The following is a 16,800-nucleotide window of genomic DNA, read 5'->3' as shown; positions in this document are numbered from 1 at the left end:
TTTTGTACTGGTTGTGGCACAGCAACGGCAAAAAATCTCTTAAAATCTTGTCATATGAGCGCCGTTTTACCCTAAATCCTACCTGCGAACCCAACATCTTTTATCATCATCTACGTATTTTGTAACAAGGATTAGTGGCTCTCTGGAGAAATGGTTCGTTTGAAGGGGCGGGTCGCATTGAAGACGACGTAAACGCCCATTGCTATGATTTGATAGCTTCATTCCCCGTCTTTACATGTGGGGAATTTTTTTAATATTGTGTTAAAACAGCTGCCGAACACACATATTTTTGAGCACAAAAGATTCTGGGTGCTAAAGACGACACAAATAAATGACAATACGTAAAGTAGAAACAAAACTCGACGTGACTAAATTACCGTATACAACACAGTAAGCGCGCATCAGAATCTAAACTGCGGCTGGTAAGTCCTTATGTCAATAACTTTGTATATTTCTATTGTGCTTGAAAGGTTGCTCTTACATACACGTAATGTTACATACCACAGTTATGTGTGTACGTACGCCATATATTGACTTTTTACCAAATGTTTTTGAGTGGCAGGTCACGTGACCCGCCAGTGGCTGCTCCTGCCGGCCAGCTGAAGATTGAACCCCTACAGTTTTTTTTTAATCACTGTATGACACACTATGACCATTTAATTTTAAAATATACATTATGAAACACGAATGAAATCCTCCTTTCGAGATTATTTAATAGCCTACGCGTACATCAAAGAGTTTAAATTAAGAGTTAAAGCAATTAATAAACCTAACAATCCAAACGTGCGTCTATTTCCGGGTAGTTGATTGAACTGCATTACCCACAATCCTTTGACCCAGTAGTAAACACTGTAGACAAATAATCATTTTTTTTTTTTTTTGACAGAGTAGGTTAAGTTTAAATCTTCCTTTCAAATATGCGCTTCACACTCCTTTCCAGTAGGTGGCGGGAATGCACCTTTTAAGTTGGTTTGCCAACCGCCATAAAACCCTAGAAGAAGAAGAAGAAGAAGAACACTGTAGACATGCAACACGGCTAAAAGCAATGTTACAGATATTGACTAAAAAGATGTGTATTAGTCGATGTATCATCTCATAATAGATACATTGTTTTAAAATTGTGTATTTTTATTCTTTAACGCATTTAACCTCGGACACCGCATTAGTTTAAAACGTTTTGCGAATCATTTAGCACGTTTCTCCTAGCTAAGTTCAGGCATGTTGTGAAATATATTGCGTGAAATATTTATTGGATATGATTAGTTTGGTTATGTATTGAGGCCAGCATAGTTCACGTGTCCATGGGGAAAAGGAAAGACATGATACATCCCAGGTTTCTCGCCGGTAAGTGTTTTTAAGTCTTGTACTGTGTTATTGCGAGAGGATTTAGGACTAACGTTAGTGAATCTTGCTTTCAACCTATCTTTAAAAAAATTAATCAAAACTTTTATAATTATTTAATATGTATAAATCCAAGAAAGTCTACTACGTGTTTTGTTAATAAATTTGTAGCCTATGTCTTATTAACGTGCTTTTTACTTGTCAGTATAGCCAGTTCTTTTTCTGCCATGTTAAAAAGGTCATATTTTTGAATGTAACGATAGCCTATAATTTTCTAACGTTTTTAAAAATAGCATTTTTAACAAGGGGGGAAAAGAAATGAGAACAGAGTGGTCCTGTGTGTTAGTGCTTAGATCAGCTGGAAATTTGTCTTCATTATTATGTGTTTTTCTAATCAACTAAAAGAAAACCATGTGTTTTTCATTTTCAGGAAATGTGGATGATTATAATATTCACAAGAAGAAACACAAAAAGCACAAGAAACACAAAAAGAAGCATCACCGGGATGATGGACATAGTTTCTCATCTGAGGCTTTGGAGTCAGACTCCGGCATGGTGCTCAAACCCCCTCAACTTAAACTCAAAATCAAACTAGGAGGACAAACTCTAGGCACCAAGAGGTCTGTGCTTTTTAGGTTTGTGCTGTGCTTGTTTAGCAGTAAATTATAAATTACCTTTTTTTGGAAATTATTGAGGTTTGTAGAGTCTGGTATGTTATTGGTTTTTTATACAGTTTCAGTAAAAGCAACGACAGACATGCAATGTAAATGCGGTCATAGATACCTCTGCGCTGATTGGTTGGATTACATGACCATGCTCCTCCCAAACTTAGTTAAATAAATTTTAATAAAAAAACATATCAGTCGACCACTACTTTTTAGAGCTTGATAGTATTTAGGGCTGCAACAACCAATCGATAAAATCGATAGTGAAATTTGAAAATCAATGTTTTTATTACTGTTACAATGCATGTATATCCCTTTCATATCCTAATGGCTTATTTTTTGTTAATAGCGAATAATGTTAATTGTCATCGAGGTCTAAAGTTGAAGATTCAAATTATTTTTTAATTTTGGCAAAATTTCCTCACCAGCACATCCCTGAAGTCTTAGTTCGTTTTGTTTGTTTATGTTTTGACATTTAAAGATGTTTTACTATTTAAAAGCTGCACAACCCTTTTTTATTTAAGGATTAAAATATCAAAATCAAAAAATTATATTAGTAAATCTCTCTAGTAGTGTGTGGCTTTTGCACTTTTAAAAGTATACTTTAGTACCTTCCTTATTTAGCTATAATAAGTGAAAAATCTAATGGAGTAATATTTAAGTTTTCATCCGATTAGTCAATTATTCGGGAAAAAAAATCGCTGATTAATCGATTATGAAAATAACCGTTAGTTGCAGCCCTACATGTTTTAAGTGACTTAAGTGATTTTCCCCTCGTTACACGGCTATGATCTACGAAGGCAGGAAAAAAGTGCATAGGGTCCGATGATCACCAATTGGTTTCAGGCCTCATTTATATGTGGACATAAGTCGGATATGAATGCAGATGCGAATGCATGTATCCCAATGTAAACAGATAGACCAGATATTCCCATGTTAAGATGTGTCATGCGCCATTGAAAATGCGACACTGGCAAATTACGTCAACTCAGGTGGACACCACCTGTGATCACATGACTCTTATTAGCAGCGCAATGGAGGACGACGGCTACACTTAGTGTAGTAATGTTAAAGTTTTATGATTTTGTTACAATTTTGTCTGTGTCCATTGTTGCATATCAGGACATTTTACTATCTCTGTGGTTTAAGCTGTTTTGGGTCAGTATTTCTACCTCAAATTGTTTTGCCAAGTGTTAAGTGTAAATGCTGATATCGGATACAAGTCGCTATCGCATAAAAGTAGTGGGTCACCAAAAAAATCAGGCAACAAATCGGAATTGGGCAATGGGCTTAAAGATTTGCAGTGTAAATCCAGCCAGTTAATAGCTGTCGTTCAGCTCTTACCTGGGACAGTTTTTTGCAGCATCCCTTCTCCACCACATCACCTCACTGCATCTGCTGGTACATGTAACCCAGTCAAGGAGAGAGTCTAATACTCTGAGGTCAGAGCACTCCCCTTGAAAAGCATTTCAAATATGCTATATTTCATATTTGATTACATTTAACTAGTGAAATGGTAAATGCCAATATTGAGAAAGCAATAAGGCCAATATAACAAATGATATTATAGTAAAATAAGAGACACACATAAAATTGGTAATACTAAACAAACATTTGTTCACGCAACAAAATTCCGCCAAGCGGCAAGCGCACTGTATGCAGACCCTCGTGTATGTGTAAAAACTGAAGTATACATTAGCCTTAATACTTTGCTGCTCGATTGAGTGTTGACGTGTGTAACACAATGTAACTTCACATTAAAAAGTAAATAATGATTGTTCATTATACTGTCTGTCAAACTGTGGAGTGTTTTTTTATTACGAACAACATATTTAATAAACCGAAATTTATTTGACTGATTAAAAATATTAATAAAAAAAAAATTGGCTGATATAATGGCCACTGCTATTCACTACTAAAAAGTTGCACAGAAGCTTTAGCTTTCTTATTTCTTTCACATATTCGTATTTTCAACCTTGACGAATCATGTTTGGTTACACCGAAGGTAAGAATGTATGACTACGTCTAGGGTGCGTCCGGACAGACCTTTGCTGATCGCCTATTTCCTTCTGCTGTTGATCTATTGCTGCTGTTTGCACGTTCAAATTAAATAAAATGTTGGCTTTGTTTTTACCGAGTCACAGACAACCGTCAACTGTATTTTTTACTTAACAACAATTTAATATTAAATCTTATAAGTTAACGATTAATGTTCAGTTATGACTCAAGAACCAGTTAAGCATCAGTGACATTTAAATTAATGCAAATAACGTCTGAAAGCGGCGGCCGAGGCTTAGATCATTAGGGATGACGTTCAAACAGTACTTTATGCAATGCTTGTTCATAAAACTTTGTATGTAGCCCACTGTTATATAGACTTCCTTTATGGTCCTTTTTTAAGAGTTTAATAGCACCCATCCCTATTAAAATGAACGGCTAAATGAATAGTAAGATTTTTCTCTCTCTCTCTCTCTTCTTTAAGTGTGCCCACATTTACAGTGATCCCAGACTCTCTACGTGTGGTGTCACCTCTAAATGTAGACAGTGATGATGATGAGGATGATGAGGACTCTGATGATGACTTGCCATCAGAGGGTGTTCCCATTGAACAATACAGAGCCTGGCTGGGTGAGTGATTGGAAAATGCATCAAGGAATTTTGCATATGCAGAACCTAAGACTTTAGATAAATATTGTGAATTAACCTCTGTCATTAATTTTCATTTGATAAATTAATGCAGGCTTGTACCTTATGGATGATTGTCTTAGAAGTATACAGTGGCACTTATGTTGAGGGTATATCCAATGGCCCAACAAGTATTTGAAGACATGTTCCCCAAAAATATTTGAATATGCATACGTAGTTTACCATATAGATTTTTTGATAAATTCTTTTTGTGGACACAGATTCATTTATTTAGTGTACAGAACATGATGTTCTCAACGTTTTTCTGTTTTGTTTTCTAATCCCCAGATGAAGACAGTAACCTGGACCCGTCACCACTGCCAGACATGGACACAGACTCGCTTTTGGGAGTCCCCATGGATGAGGAGGAGAGGTGGCTGGATGCTCTGGAGAAAGGAGAGCTGGATGATAATGGAGAGTTGAAGAAAGAGATTGATGAGTCTTTGCTCACAGCCAGACAGGTCGGTTGAAAAAAAACATTACTAGGTTAATAATATAAACACATAAGATCAGTGATGAGATCTTAAGTTTTAAACCAGTACATTTAAGGGGCAAACATACCTAGGAAAACATGTTATAAAATTAGAAAGCAATGGTGTTTTTTGTGTGGTACAACTAGACTCTGCACGGCATGACGCAGCTTGATTTGCTTTACTTTGGCCCAGTTTGCTTTCCACTGCAGTACTGCTTTAAGTTGGTGGGATTATAGACTTATTGTTAAAGTTGCGCCGCCTCTACTTGTGTGTCATAATCGTAAATGCAGCACAAACACACAACACAGGATCATATCGATAAAAAGGTGTTCTTGATTCTTGGCATGTGGATGTTTTTCACTGCAAAAAATACACAAAGTCCTACAACAAAGTGTCAATGGCACACAAGGGTAAGCTAATCTTTCATTGAGCAGTTCTAGCGGTGAAGATTCTCTCTCTGACCAATCACTGATCTGCAGTGTTTACACGTCTCATTTTGGTATTTGTACAGCTTGCTTTGAACACAGTATAGTAAACCCCCCAAAAGTGAGATGTACCAAGCTGTACTCTGCAGTGGTAAAATCACTTTAAACATTTTTTAAATAATAATAAATCACTTAAAATCACTTTTATTTAGCACATTATGGCCTGGTTTCACAGACAAGGCTTGGCTAAATTAGTTAAATGAAGTTGTTTAAGCATCTTTTATAACATGCCTTAGAAAGGCGTGACTGGTGTGCATCTTGAGACAAATCAATGCCACTGGTATATTTTAAGATCTGTCAGTGCAAGTTATTTTCGGTCAATCATGTGTCTTGTCTAGGACTAACCTTAAGCCTTGTCTGTGAAACCAGGGATATGACTTGTTGTTTTACAAGTTTTGGTCATTCAATTTACAAAGAGTATAAGTTAGCTTATTCCCATTCACTAGTAGTTTGTTAAAAGGGACATTTCACAAGACTTTAAGATGTCAAATAAGTCTTTGGTGTCCCCAGAGTACATATGTGAAGTTCTAGCTCTAAATACCATATAGATAATTTATTATAGCATGTTCAAATTGCCACTTTGTAGGTGTGAGCAAAAGTGTGCCGTTTTTGGGTGTATCCTTTTAAATGCAAATAAGCTGATCTCTGCACTAAATGGCAGTGCAGTGATTGGATGGTGCAGATTAAGGGGTGGTATTATCCCCTTCTGACATCACAAGGGGAGCCAAATTTCAATTACCTTTTTTCACATGCTTGCAGAGAATGGTTTATCAAAACTAAGTTACTGGGTTGATCTTTCACATTTTCAAGGTTGATAGAAGCACTGGGGACCCAATTGTAACACTTAAACAGGGAAAAAGTCAGATTTTGTGTCACCTTTAAAAGTATTTCTTCCTCTCAACAGAAAGCGCTCCTACACAAGCAGCAAATTCAGCCCTTACTAGAGCTCCCCATGGGTTACAAGGAAAAGGAGCTCACAGCAGAGATGATGCAGAAGCGTGAAGAGCGCGCCCGTAAGCGCCGTCTTCAGGCAGCCAAGAAAGCAGAGGAGAACAAAAATCAGACCATCGAGAGGCTCACCAAGACAAGCAAAGCCAAAATCAAGAGTATGAGAGAACGCAAATCAAAACTGGCCCAGCTGCCTATGGTACGCTATAGCAGTTCTTCTCAGGGTGTAGCCATTTCTTACCCTGTCGGTGTACCTCCACCCACCCCTGCACCACCACAAGCACCCCCTCCTATGCCTGTAAACTGTGGAGTGTCTGGATGTTCCAATCTGAAGAAATATTCCTGCTCGAAGACTGGGACTCCACTGTGTAGTCTGGAGTGTTACAAGAGAAACCTTCTATTGGTGGAGGGTGTTGCCTAAAACTTAATACCTACAGCTTAGTGTTTTTGTAGCGTCTGTGATGTTTTTTGTTTTTTTTATTATGCAGGAATCCTATTTCTGGTTGATGTAATTATGTTTAATACAAGGAGATGAGTTTAAATGGATCAGTGTCAAATCATGGTGAAGTTGTATTTATATTTTGTGAATATTAAGCCACAGTGGGCTTTATTTGTAAGCATAAACAGAAAAAAGTTAAATTCAGAAGATTGAGAGAATGGTTTTACAAATGATTTCTGTGTAAATTATTAGCAAAATCAACATTGCATAAATGTTACTTTAAATTTCATTTGATGTATTAGGTCTGACTGTATGACAGCATATTGTATGTGAGCTAAAGGCATGAGCAAATTTTATTTTTGTAAAAAGACTGAAATAAAGAACACTCGAGTGAATCTTCTTTGCATTTATTTGACAAATGATATGCATTTGTTTGTTGAATAATTCATGTATTACAAAGTATAAATGTAAAGTTCCACACGTTAAATAAAACTGATAAAAGTTAAGGCTATCGGAAGCAGAACTCATAAGGCTGTGGTCATTAATTCTGCATAGCATTTGTCAAGAAAACATTGTTGCACTTGATCCAGCAAGGAGGGTTCATATGACAAAAACAGAACTCTAGCGGAAATTCCATGGCTAGTGCGTTTCTAAGCATATTGTGCCATCCAGCATGAGGTATTAAAGTTGAGTTTTTTTAAAAACCACTTTCAGGTGCTTTTATTGGCTGTGAATAATAAGAGCATCCATTAAATTTATCTGATTCAATTCCTGCTGATATGCATGGACCACATTTTACTGAGTACAGATTGTGTGCCATGGAGGACCAATCGGTAGTCACATTCCATCTTAAACGGTGACTATGTCCAGCTTCTATTGTAAGAAAACGAGTTGATTATATCCCAATGTAATTCCTGCATGGATAGTCATTTCCCATAAAGCTTTAAACAACATTTTGTAGACCAGACCTAGCATGCAAGGTATTGTTATGGATGTCCAGCGGAACTGATTCTGGAACATTACACAGCCAAGCCAAAAGACAATCTGAATGCCATCTCCACTGGAACCTCTGCGACAGAATCATGGAAGCATACATAGAACTCCTGAGGCACGGGTTCTAGAAGCATCCGTCTGGAACACAATCAACAAAAAAAAGGTTATGAGAAAAATATTCTTGGCATCTTACAACAAAGCCAAAAATGCTTACTTATGATTTTGTGCAAGCTTATTGGCTGGTGGATGATAAGGCCAGGAGCTATCAGCCTACTGAGTTTCATGACTGAACTAGGTCATTTGTAATTTTAACCAGTTATGGGATTAACGCTTGCTGAGAAATTCAAATATATATAAAAAGTATATATATAAATATAAAGTTTAAAAATCATGCATCAGGGATTTTTCAATGCACATAGTGTATTTCTGTTGATTTTATGCAATAAAATTTTTAATTTTTTATCAAAGTTAGACTGAATGGACCTGAAAATGTCAAAAGGTGTAACCACTAATTGCACCAAAGAAGGAAATATATTATATTAGAAATATTTTATCCACCTAGATGGCATATAACCGTAATCATAAAAAATTATAAATGAAAAAAATGTATAAAATGTGACAAATACAATTTGTCCAGACATATGCTGAAAACAGCTCTGTTTTCTAAATAATCTTTGACAAATGATGTAAAAATGTATGTAAAAAAATGATATTACACTAGATTATTATTATATATATATATATTTAAGCAATAAGGTACGAGAGGCTGTGCTGTATCGTGAATAAGTAACGGCTGAAGGGCGTTGTTAGGCACGACGCGAAGCGGAGTGCCTGCAACCCCTTCAGCCGTTACTTATTCACGATACAGCACTTGCCTCGAGTACCTTATTGCTTTTATAAAACGGTTACCACACAATATTAAAGTAAAAAATATATTAGTGCAACTTTCATGAAGTTAAATCAATAAAAGCATTCCTTCCGCTAGAAAAAATAGTCCCTGAATCCAAACAACAACATGGAAGCTCAAATAAAAACAACAAACTGCTCTCAGACTTTGTCTCATTATATGTTTATGTGTTGCTAAGGGTGTTGCTAAGGGCGCAGTGATATTAAATAGAACCGTTGGGTGAAGCGGTCATAGCAGTGTTTTATTGTGAATAAAGCACACCTTTTGACCAATCAGAATCAAGGATTGGAACTAACCGTTTTATAAATATATATATATTAGGGCTGTCAAAATTAACGCGTTAATAACGCGTTAACGCAAATTCATTTTAACGCCACTAATTTTATTAACGGAGATTAACGCAACGCGCAATTTCTGTTTGACCCTTGGTCCAGCCCATAGTTGAATGAACAGAGACGCAGACAAATGTGACTCTTTCTAAATGAGTAAAAGGTTTTCATAGAAATAAGAACATTAAGCAAATCGTCTACCAAATCCAATGCTCTAAATGCTCGTTGGACATCTGATATGATCGTTATTTATACGTCTGAGAGGTGTAACGTTACCGTCCTCTAATGCTTAATCTAATACAAAAATGCGTCTCAATTCATTTTGGTTTCGCTTTTATGCATGACTTAGAAAATAGACTGCAGGACTTGCTTGATGTTAAAATATTCATTAAGAGAGATAAAGTTCGGTACCTGATTAATGTTAAAGAGTTATTAAGAGCGACAAGACTCAAAAGCGATCCCCTCACGCTGACTGACTGATATCTGAAGCGCGTGCACACAGACGCGCGAGTGCGCGACCCGGATATATAGACATCTACACAAAATTACAGTTTTACAAATATCTGTTTTGATGAGAATTCACGCAGGTAGGCTCTAAAATCTGTTATGTTTTAAGTAAATGTTTGGTTAACTGTTAGGTAAAAATACCTGATGTGTAACATTATATTAGATCACTTAGATTTTAAGCAGTCTGTCTCAATGTCAATCAAACAAAAGGAAAAAAATTTGAACATACATTGATGATGTTTTTGCTTTGTGTGTGCTAAATCTATTAGTTTTACCAGTGATTTGAAGGTATTGATGTGGTAATATAATGTATGGATGTGGACATTTTTGTGGTAATTTGACTCTTTCAACTTCAAACACGTGTAGTTCTGTCATATTTTGTTATATTTCAACAAATCATGCATTGTTCTATGTTTTAATAGAGAATGTCAAAATATGAACAACTATTTTTTTAAAATTTGCTAATTCCGACTCAACTTGCCAGCACAGGTCACAAATGATGCAGCAGCAAACAAAAATGGAGAAAGAAAAATCTTCTGAAAGGAAAATTAATATACAAAACAATGGCTGGTGATTCTGTTAAAATGTAAACAGGCTGTTGTTAACATACATTTGCATAAAGCATCTATATATGTATATATGATTAGAATATTAAAAACCTGAAAAGTGTTAAATTAGGGTAAATTTAGAATGGATAAAAATGTGCGATTAATTTGCGATTAATCGCAGTTAACTCATGAAATCATGCGATTAATCTAGATTAATTTTTTTAATCTATTGACAGCCCTAATATATATATATATATATATATATATATATATATATATATATATACATACATACATACACACACACACACACACACACACACACACACACACACACACACACACACACACACACACACACACACACACGTTACACCAAATGAAACAAACCGGTTACACCACATTGACATTTATGCAATTATCCCCCTAATGTTCTTTCAAAATGAAATGAAAGCAGAAATTTAAGACTTGGACCTTAAAAAGAGAATGTATGCAAGTAATCTGCAAATGTGTTTTGAAAAATTGTTTTTAAAATGTACATTTAATTAAACCAAAAGGACATAAATAACATAACAGTGAGAAGTGAAGCCACCAGAAGAGTTTGAGCGGCCATCTTGGTATTCCCAACCGGCAGAGGGCATCACTGACTTACATTCAAAATTAAGATCTAAATTCACACGGTTTACAGCGTATCAGTCACACAAGATTAACCCCTTAACTAAATACGCCTTTTTGAGTGGTGGGGTGAAAAGGTGATATACACCTTCAAATTAATATAACTGGCATTTCTTTGGGTCTAGAAGCCTAATCGTGTCTTGTTTTATAGAGTGTCTGGAGGTGAAAATATAAAATTAATTTTTTATAGCATTATTGTTTTTATTATATTTTATTAAATGTTTTATTACATATATTGTAATAAATAAAAATAATGTAAAAAGTATACTTTATCACTAAAATTATCACAAAATTAGGTTTGTGTTACGCTTTTAGTGATTTTACCAACAACAGCCACTAGAGGTCAACGTTTTGCTGCATACTCTTGTCACAAATTAATTTTAAAAATGTGTACGTAAATTAATTATTACTTATGATGTTATTCGCAATGTTTATGTTTTAATCGGGCAGAATAAGGAATTTATAGAAAACGTTAAGGTGAGTGTGTCTGCTGCATCCTGTAATGACACAGGTATAAATAAAGTTTTTTGACATTAAGAGCATGCACAGTCAGCGTTATTTTTCTGAAGAAGTTGTAAAGTAAAGAAGACTTATATTCTATATTTTTTATAAGCATAGTGGCATCGAAATTGGGTGTTGTTTCTATATTGGTGAATCAAATGTTAGTTGGTTTAAAACATTGTTAATGCTTTTCCTGTACGAACAAAAACAATATTGTAAAACATAACATAATTGCAAAACCAGCAAATTACTGCATGCACATGCAGTATTTAAAACTTAATTATTTATTTGGATTTTAGAATGGCCACGTTTGCCATTAACACATGTGCTGGGGTCTGTCTGCTAGCTGATATAATATGTTCGCTACTGTAATGAAGATAATTGTAAAGTTACTTACTGTTTAAAACTTTAAATAAATAACTATGTACATGCTTAGGACATTTGCATTGTAATAATGTACAGGGAGAGTTCAAATTTAAAAGCGGAGACTGATAAAGTGATGTTTTATCACTGAAATCTGATAATGACTATAATAGAATGTTTGGGTATACCAATGCTGGCGCGGTGGCATCACAATTGTGACGTAATGCGAAATCCAGTCATTTACACATAATGCCAAGTCACTGGTTCACATTTTCATAAGCTAAATACTAAATATGTTTATAAGTTTAAATATCGCTGCCTAACACTGACATGTCATGATTAGTAGTAGTTCTTTAAAAGCTGTAGATTGTGTACCCTATAACCCAGTATGTCATTGTAGGGGCCGGTTTCTTCTGATCCGTCCAGTTTTCAGGTTTGCATTGAAAAAGAATGCCGTGTTCTTTGACTGGACCCAAACCTCGAGTACTCTGTGGTCGCTCCGACGCTCTCCGATCCTGCAACATACACATTTACACAACTTTTTGAACACAAAGATGATCTGCAGTAGTTACTTAAAGAGACCCTATTTCTTTTGTTGTCTAATTGGGTGTTAGTACATGTTAACGATGATGCGAGTTATCGTATCCACCTGAAATCACTTTTGTTGGACTACAATGAACGCAATGATTGTAGGCAACAGTTTATTTACGCAGCCAGTTGACATGGTCTCGATGCACTTTATCATAATTCCACCCGCTTCTGACTCATAGCCTGTAAGTAGTCTATGTTTTCATATTTAAAGAACTTGCTACTGACTATTCAAACTAGGGATGTCCGATAAGGATTTTTGCAGCCGATACCGATTTCTTGTCCGATACCAATGCCAAATACTGATTCTTCAAGCTGATATGTAACGTTAACAGGGTTCCCACTCTAAAGGGCCATTCACATTATAATGATAACTATAACGTTAACTATATTAGCGTCCACATCATAACTATAATTTTATTTTATGCTGTTCACTCACGCACCAATATTGGTTATTTCTTGTAATAAAAACTTTTGCAATCTAATAATTTGTGTAATCTAATATCTTACTTAAAGGTGCTCTAAGCGAATTCACGTGTTTTAGGCCATAAAACAGTTTTTGTTGTATACAGCAAACATCTCCTCACTATCTGCTAGCTGCCGGTCCTCTGAACACACTGTAAAAAAACGCGGTCTCTGCAGACAGCCCAGGCTTCGCAAACTGCAACAAAAACAGAGTGGTCAAACCTACCACCACGAAACATAACAAAGTGTTCCAGCCAATAAACAACAAGAAGGATTTGGGAGTGGGGGTTGGGCGCGTTCAGAAAGCATGGAAGGGAGGGGAGGGGTTAGGTACGCTCCGTTTTGTTTGACAACACTTCGAACGTCAACAGGAAGGGATGTCACACAGATTCACTTAGAGCGCCTTTAAGGGCCGTTCACATTATAACTAGGCCAATAAGCCAAATTCCCTAACTTTTCCCTAACTTTCACTGGCTAAAAAGGTACATTTTCATGATAATGCCTGATAATGTAGTGTACACTGTGAGTTGAGCAAGTAAAATGAAAGTTTAAACTGTCAAAACTTTAAAACGCATGCAAATAATAAACATGGAGATGAAATGTCCGCAATAAATATACATGTTGTACACTGTAAAAAAAATTCCGTAGCAATTACAATGTTCTTGCTGCTCGGTTGCCGGTAATTCACCGCAGATCCAAACCTATGTTATTTACTGGCAAGAGTTTGTTCAAAGTAAATTTGAAATATCAACAAGTCTTTATCTTTACAGAATAAAACTATACAATAATGGCCTCATGCAAAGCATTCTGGGAACCAGAAATCATCGTCAACCTTTTTCTGTTTTTTGCTTCATATTTTGTTTCCCAGAATGTTTTGCTTGATGCTGTTTTTTTTTAGTTTTACTCTGTAAAGACAAAGACTTTAAAATGTAAACAAAATTTTGCCAGTAAATAACATAAATTTAAATCTACGGTAAGTAATCGGCAACCCAGCTACAATTTCTATAGTTTTTTTTTTTTTTACAGTGTATGAGCTGTTTGATGGGGATGTGAAGACACGTCACACTGCATGTTAGGACTGGAGCGCGCCCTCATAGAAAATACACATATCTCTGTAAGGCAGAGTGGGAAACCGAAATCCAAATTTGCAAGTCGCACAGCGGGTGAGCAGCAAGTTGTAATGCTCACACTGGGTAAAATGGTCTGAAATTGCATCCGCATTCAGGAGCCCTTTGATGACAAAAGTAATGAGACCAGCTAGAAACGATCGAGTCATTTTATGTGATGATCGGCCGATACCGATCTACGGTTGATCGATCTGAGCATCCCTAATTCAACCATGATTCAAACGTGAGTTTTGAGCAGTGTAGAGTAGCGCATGTTGTTTGTCGTTTCTACGATCACAAATGCAGACACAGTTTTATGTTTCAGTATCCTTACCTTACCAATCTGTTATTTTCTGCTCAAAGTTGATTGATCATCTTGGTAATCTGCATTTTCTAGATCAGATTCGGGCTCATATTGGCAAGGAAGTAAAGACGATATTATCACAACGCACTGGATAGCTGGCCAATTGGAGCACACCACACTTTTTAGAGCGATGATCTTTTAAAAATCAACACTGGTGAAGATGGAGCAACAATAATGTACGTTATGTGTAAAATAATGTTTTTTTTAACCATAAACCCCCGTGAACATATTGCATTAAACCAAATACACAAAATAACGTTCTTTTTAGAAATGTAATAGGGGCCCTTTTACTAAATAACAAAACACTAGCACATTAATTAATAAAAAACAGATATAAATTAAACAAAACAAATAATTTATATTAATCCAGAATGCAGGCTAACATCTCATAATCTAATTATGAGATTAAGAGCATCAAATATTGATTTCAATCATTGATATTACTCAGACAATATTACATAGAAAGATAGAAAACCACAAAAAATGACTTTAGCCAAGTGTTTACAGGCAGGGTCACAAATAATCATTTTTTGGAATTACTGTGAGTTGTTACCCGTGTCGGAAGGCTCTGTTGGAAGACATTCCGTATGGAAAGACAGCAGTGATAGAAGTTCTGGATGAGTTGAGGGTGGATGGATCCACTGAGCTGTTGTACTTCTCTGTGTGTGGGTGCGATGAAAATGCCCTGCACAGTCTCCATCAGGACATAATGGAATAGTGTGTTCTCAGCACCTGTTGTTAGTCTATCAACACACACATATAAAAAATGTGAAGTTATTATTTGCTTTTTATGCTGATTTTCTAGGAAAATCCACAGAATTATGTCATTTCCAAATATAAATGAACATTATTGCTATTGTTATCTCGGCCACTGCTAGTGGAGATGTGTCACTCACTTGAGAACATTGTGTATCTCCTCTGTTTCCCTGTCTGTCAGACTTTTCTTCAAAGAGCCCAGATAAAAGGGATTAGGGTGCTTTAACCTTGGGATCTGACAATAATACAGGTACCAAAAGGAAAGAACAGCAAGTAAGGATAGGATCTTTTTGGAATGAACTAAATATTGTAAGGACATTTCAATTCACAATCAAGGAATAGTATAGTTACATTTTTAAAAAAGGTCCCTTCAAAGGTCCAGTTCACAAACTACCTGCCATATTAATAAAATCTCCAATTATCCAATATTTGGTCATCATGACCTAGATAGCAATAGACTCTGGGGCAGATCCACACCAGAGCTGTCGACTTTGGAGCAGATCCAATGTGGATTGCCCGGAGTCTACTGCTATCTTGGAAGACATTTGTATGTACCACCTCTGCAAGCCGGCTAGGGCGCCATTAACCAAACCGTGCCCGGACACGGTACAGAGGGATCACACTAGTAAAACGAACCAGGTTTTGGGGGTCAAATGCGCAGTTTGGTTTGGATAGTGTAAGCACGCCTTAAGTATTCTGTCTTAACCTCTTATTTCTAATAAGCTTTACTAAAATGAAACCACTGTATGTCCAAGACTCTGACTCGACTTAAAAAATGCGAAACCCCCAACAATTTAATCAATAACAAAGCTACAAAAAACATCACAGAAAGAAAGGGGTGGCATTGGTCTATTTTCTTGTAACATATCTTGAGTTGAACTTTGCCCGACTGAAACGTTTTATAACTAGCTTTTGTGTGCTCCAAAATTTTCAGGTGGCCTTAATCTAATAAAGCAGCTACTGTCTACTGAATTGACCATGAATCTAAAAGCACATTTCCACCTGGAATTAAAATGCATTTTTGTCACAAGTGGACGAGAGACAGATGTTTATTCACACCAAGTGTTTTAATCCATCTCTTCTGTACACTTTCAACTGCTTCTGTCCCGATAACTTTCAGGGTCTATGGGCGACCTGCTTTCCTTTAAATGCAAGCGGGAGAAATTATAGGTTAAAATTAATGTGCACTAATATGATTTCTGTACCGCTGCTTGTGTTGCCAGTAAACATGCTGCACAACGTTTCGTATTTGTACATGTAAGAGCTTATCAAGATATTTTCAGAACAATGGATAAAATAAGCTTGCACAGACTCGCGAAGTTAAACAAAAATAAAAGGTGGAGACCAGCCTCCTGATTTACAAGATGTGGTTTGGAAAGCATTTAGAGCACATGCTTAATAACAGACCACCCAGTTATAATTCATATGCAGCAAAAAATGAAGTGGTGATGATATATACATAATATATATTGACGTTGTTGATGTGGCAAAATTAAAACTTTTAAATAATGTTTGAGAGATTTCTCTTGCTAGTTTTAGTGGAAATTTTTACATATAGGCATTTTATTCCAAAACAACTAACAAAAAAATGAAGCCTATTTTTAGGACCAAACTAAATAAACTTGATCTGTGACAGTTTTATGATGACAATTAAGCCCAAAT

At 36.0% G+C, this 16,800-nt stretch overlaps 2 protein-coding genes across 6 annotated transcripts in view; one reads left to right on the top strand and one right to left on the bottom strand.

The window, feature by feature from the left end:
- Positions 1-968: 968 nt before the first annotated feature.
- ino80b (INO80 complex subunit B) lies at positions 969-7,431 on the top strand. Of its 2 annotated transcripts, none has more exons than XM_055195040.2 (5): positions 969-1,344; positions 1,772-1,976; positions 4,489-4,634; positions 4,980-5,152; positions 6,554-7,431. In XM_055195040.2, the coding sequence occupies exons 1-5, from the start codon at positions 1,302-1,304 to the stop codon at positions 7,016-7,018; spliced, it is 1,032 nt and encodes a 343-aa protein (XP_055051015.2). In that variant the 5' UTR covers positions 969-1,301; the 3' UTR covers positions 7,019-7,431. The 2 variants fall into 2 exon arrangements, with proteins under 2 accessions (XP_055051015.2, XP_055051019.2); XM_055195044.2 differs by having other exon boundaries at positions 977-1,344; positions 1,772-1,961.
- The window catches only part of intu (inturned planar cell polarity protein), a 54,881-nt gene continuing 45,171 nt past the window's right edge, over positions 7,091-16,800 (bottom strand). For all 4 annotated transcript variants that reach the window (XM_055195034.2, XM_055195029.2, XM_055195037.2 and 1 more), the window contains 4 exons: positions 15,279-15,373; positions 14,936-15,125; positions 12,235-12,374; positions 7,091-8,167 (listed from right to left, as the gene is read on the bottom strand). In XM_055195034.2, coding sequence (XP_055051009.1) covers positions 8,056-8,167; positions 12,235-12,374; positions 14,936-15,125; positions 15,279-15,373 — 537 coding nt within the window. In that variant the 3' untranslated portion in view covers positions 7,091-8,055. The remainder of the gene's footprint in view (positions 8,168-12,234; positions 12,375-14,935; positions 15,126-15,278; positions 15,374-16,800) is intronic.

This window comes from Misgurnus anguillicaudatus, chromosome 23 (genome assembly GCF_027580225.2).
Source record: "Misgurnus anguillicaudatus chromosome 23, ASM2758022v2, whole genome shotgun sequence".
In the NCBI taxonomy this organism is placed as follows: domain Eukaryota; kingdom Metazoa; phylum Chordata; class Actinopteri; order Cypriniformes; family Cobitidae; genus Misgurnus; species Misgurnus anguillicaudatus.
Note: the sequence above shows the minus strand (reverse complement) of the source record. Positions and strands in the feature narration are given on the sequence as shown.

Excerpts from the sequence above, each read along its gene's own strand:
- ino80b (XM_055195040.2), top strand. The coding sequence starts at position 1,302 with ATGGGGAAAAGGAAAGACATGATACATCCCAGGTTTCTCGCCG. Across the intron at positions 4,635-4,979 it reads ACAATACAGAGCCTGGCTGG|ATGAAGACAGTAACCTGGAC; the intron begins GTGAGTGATTGG and ends TCTAATCCCCAG. Across the intron at positions 5,153-6,553 it reads CTTTGCTCACAGCCAGACAG|AAAGCGCTCCTACACAAGCA; the intron begins GTCGGTTGAAAA and ends TCCTCTCAACAG.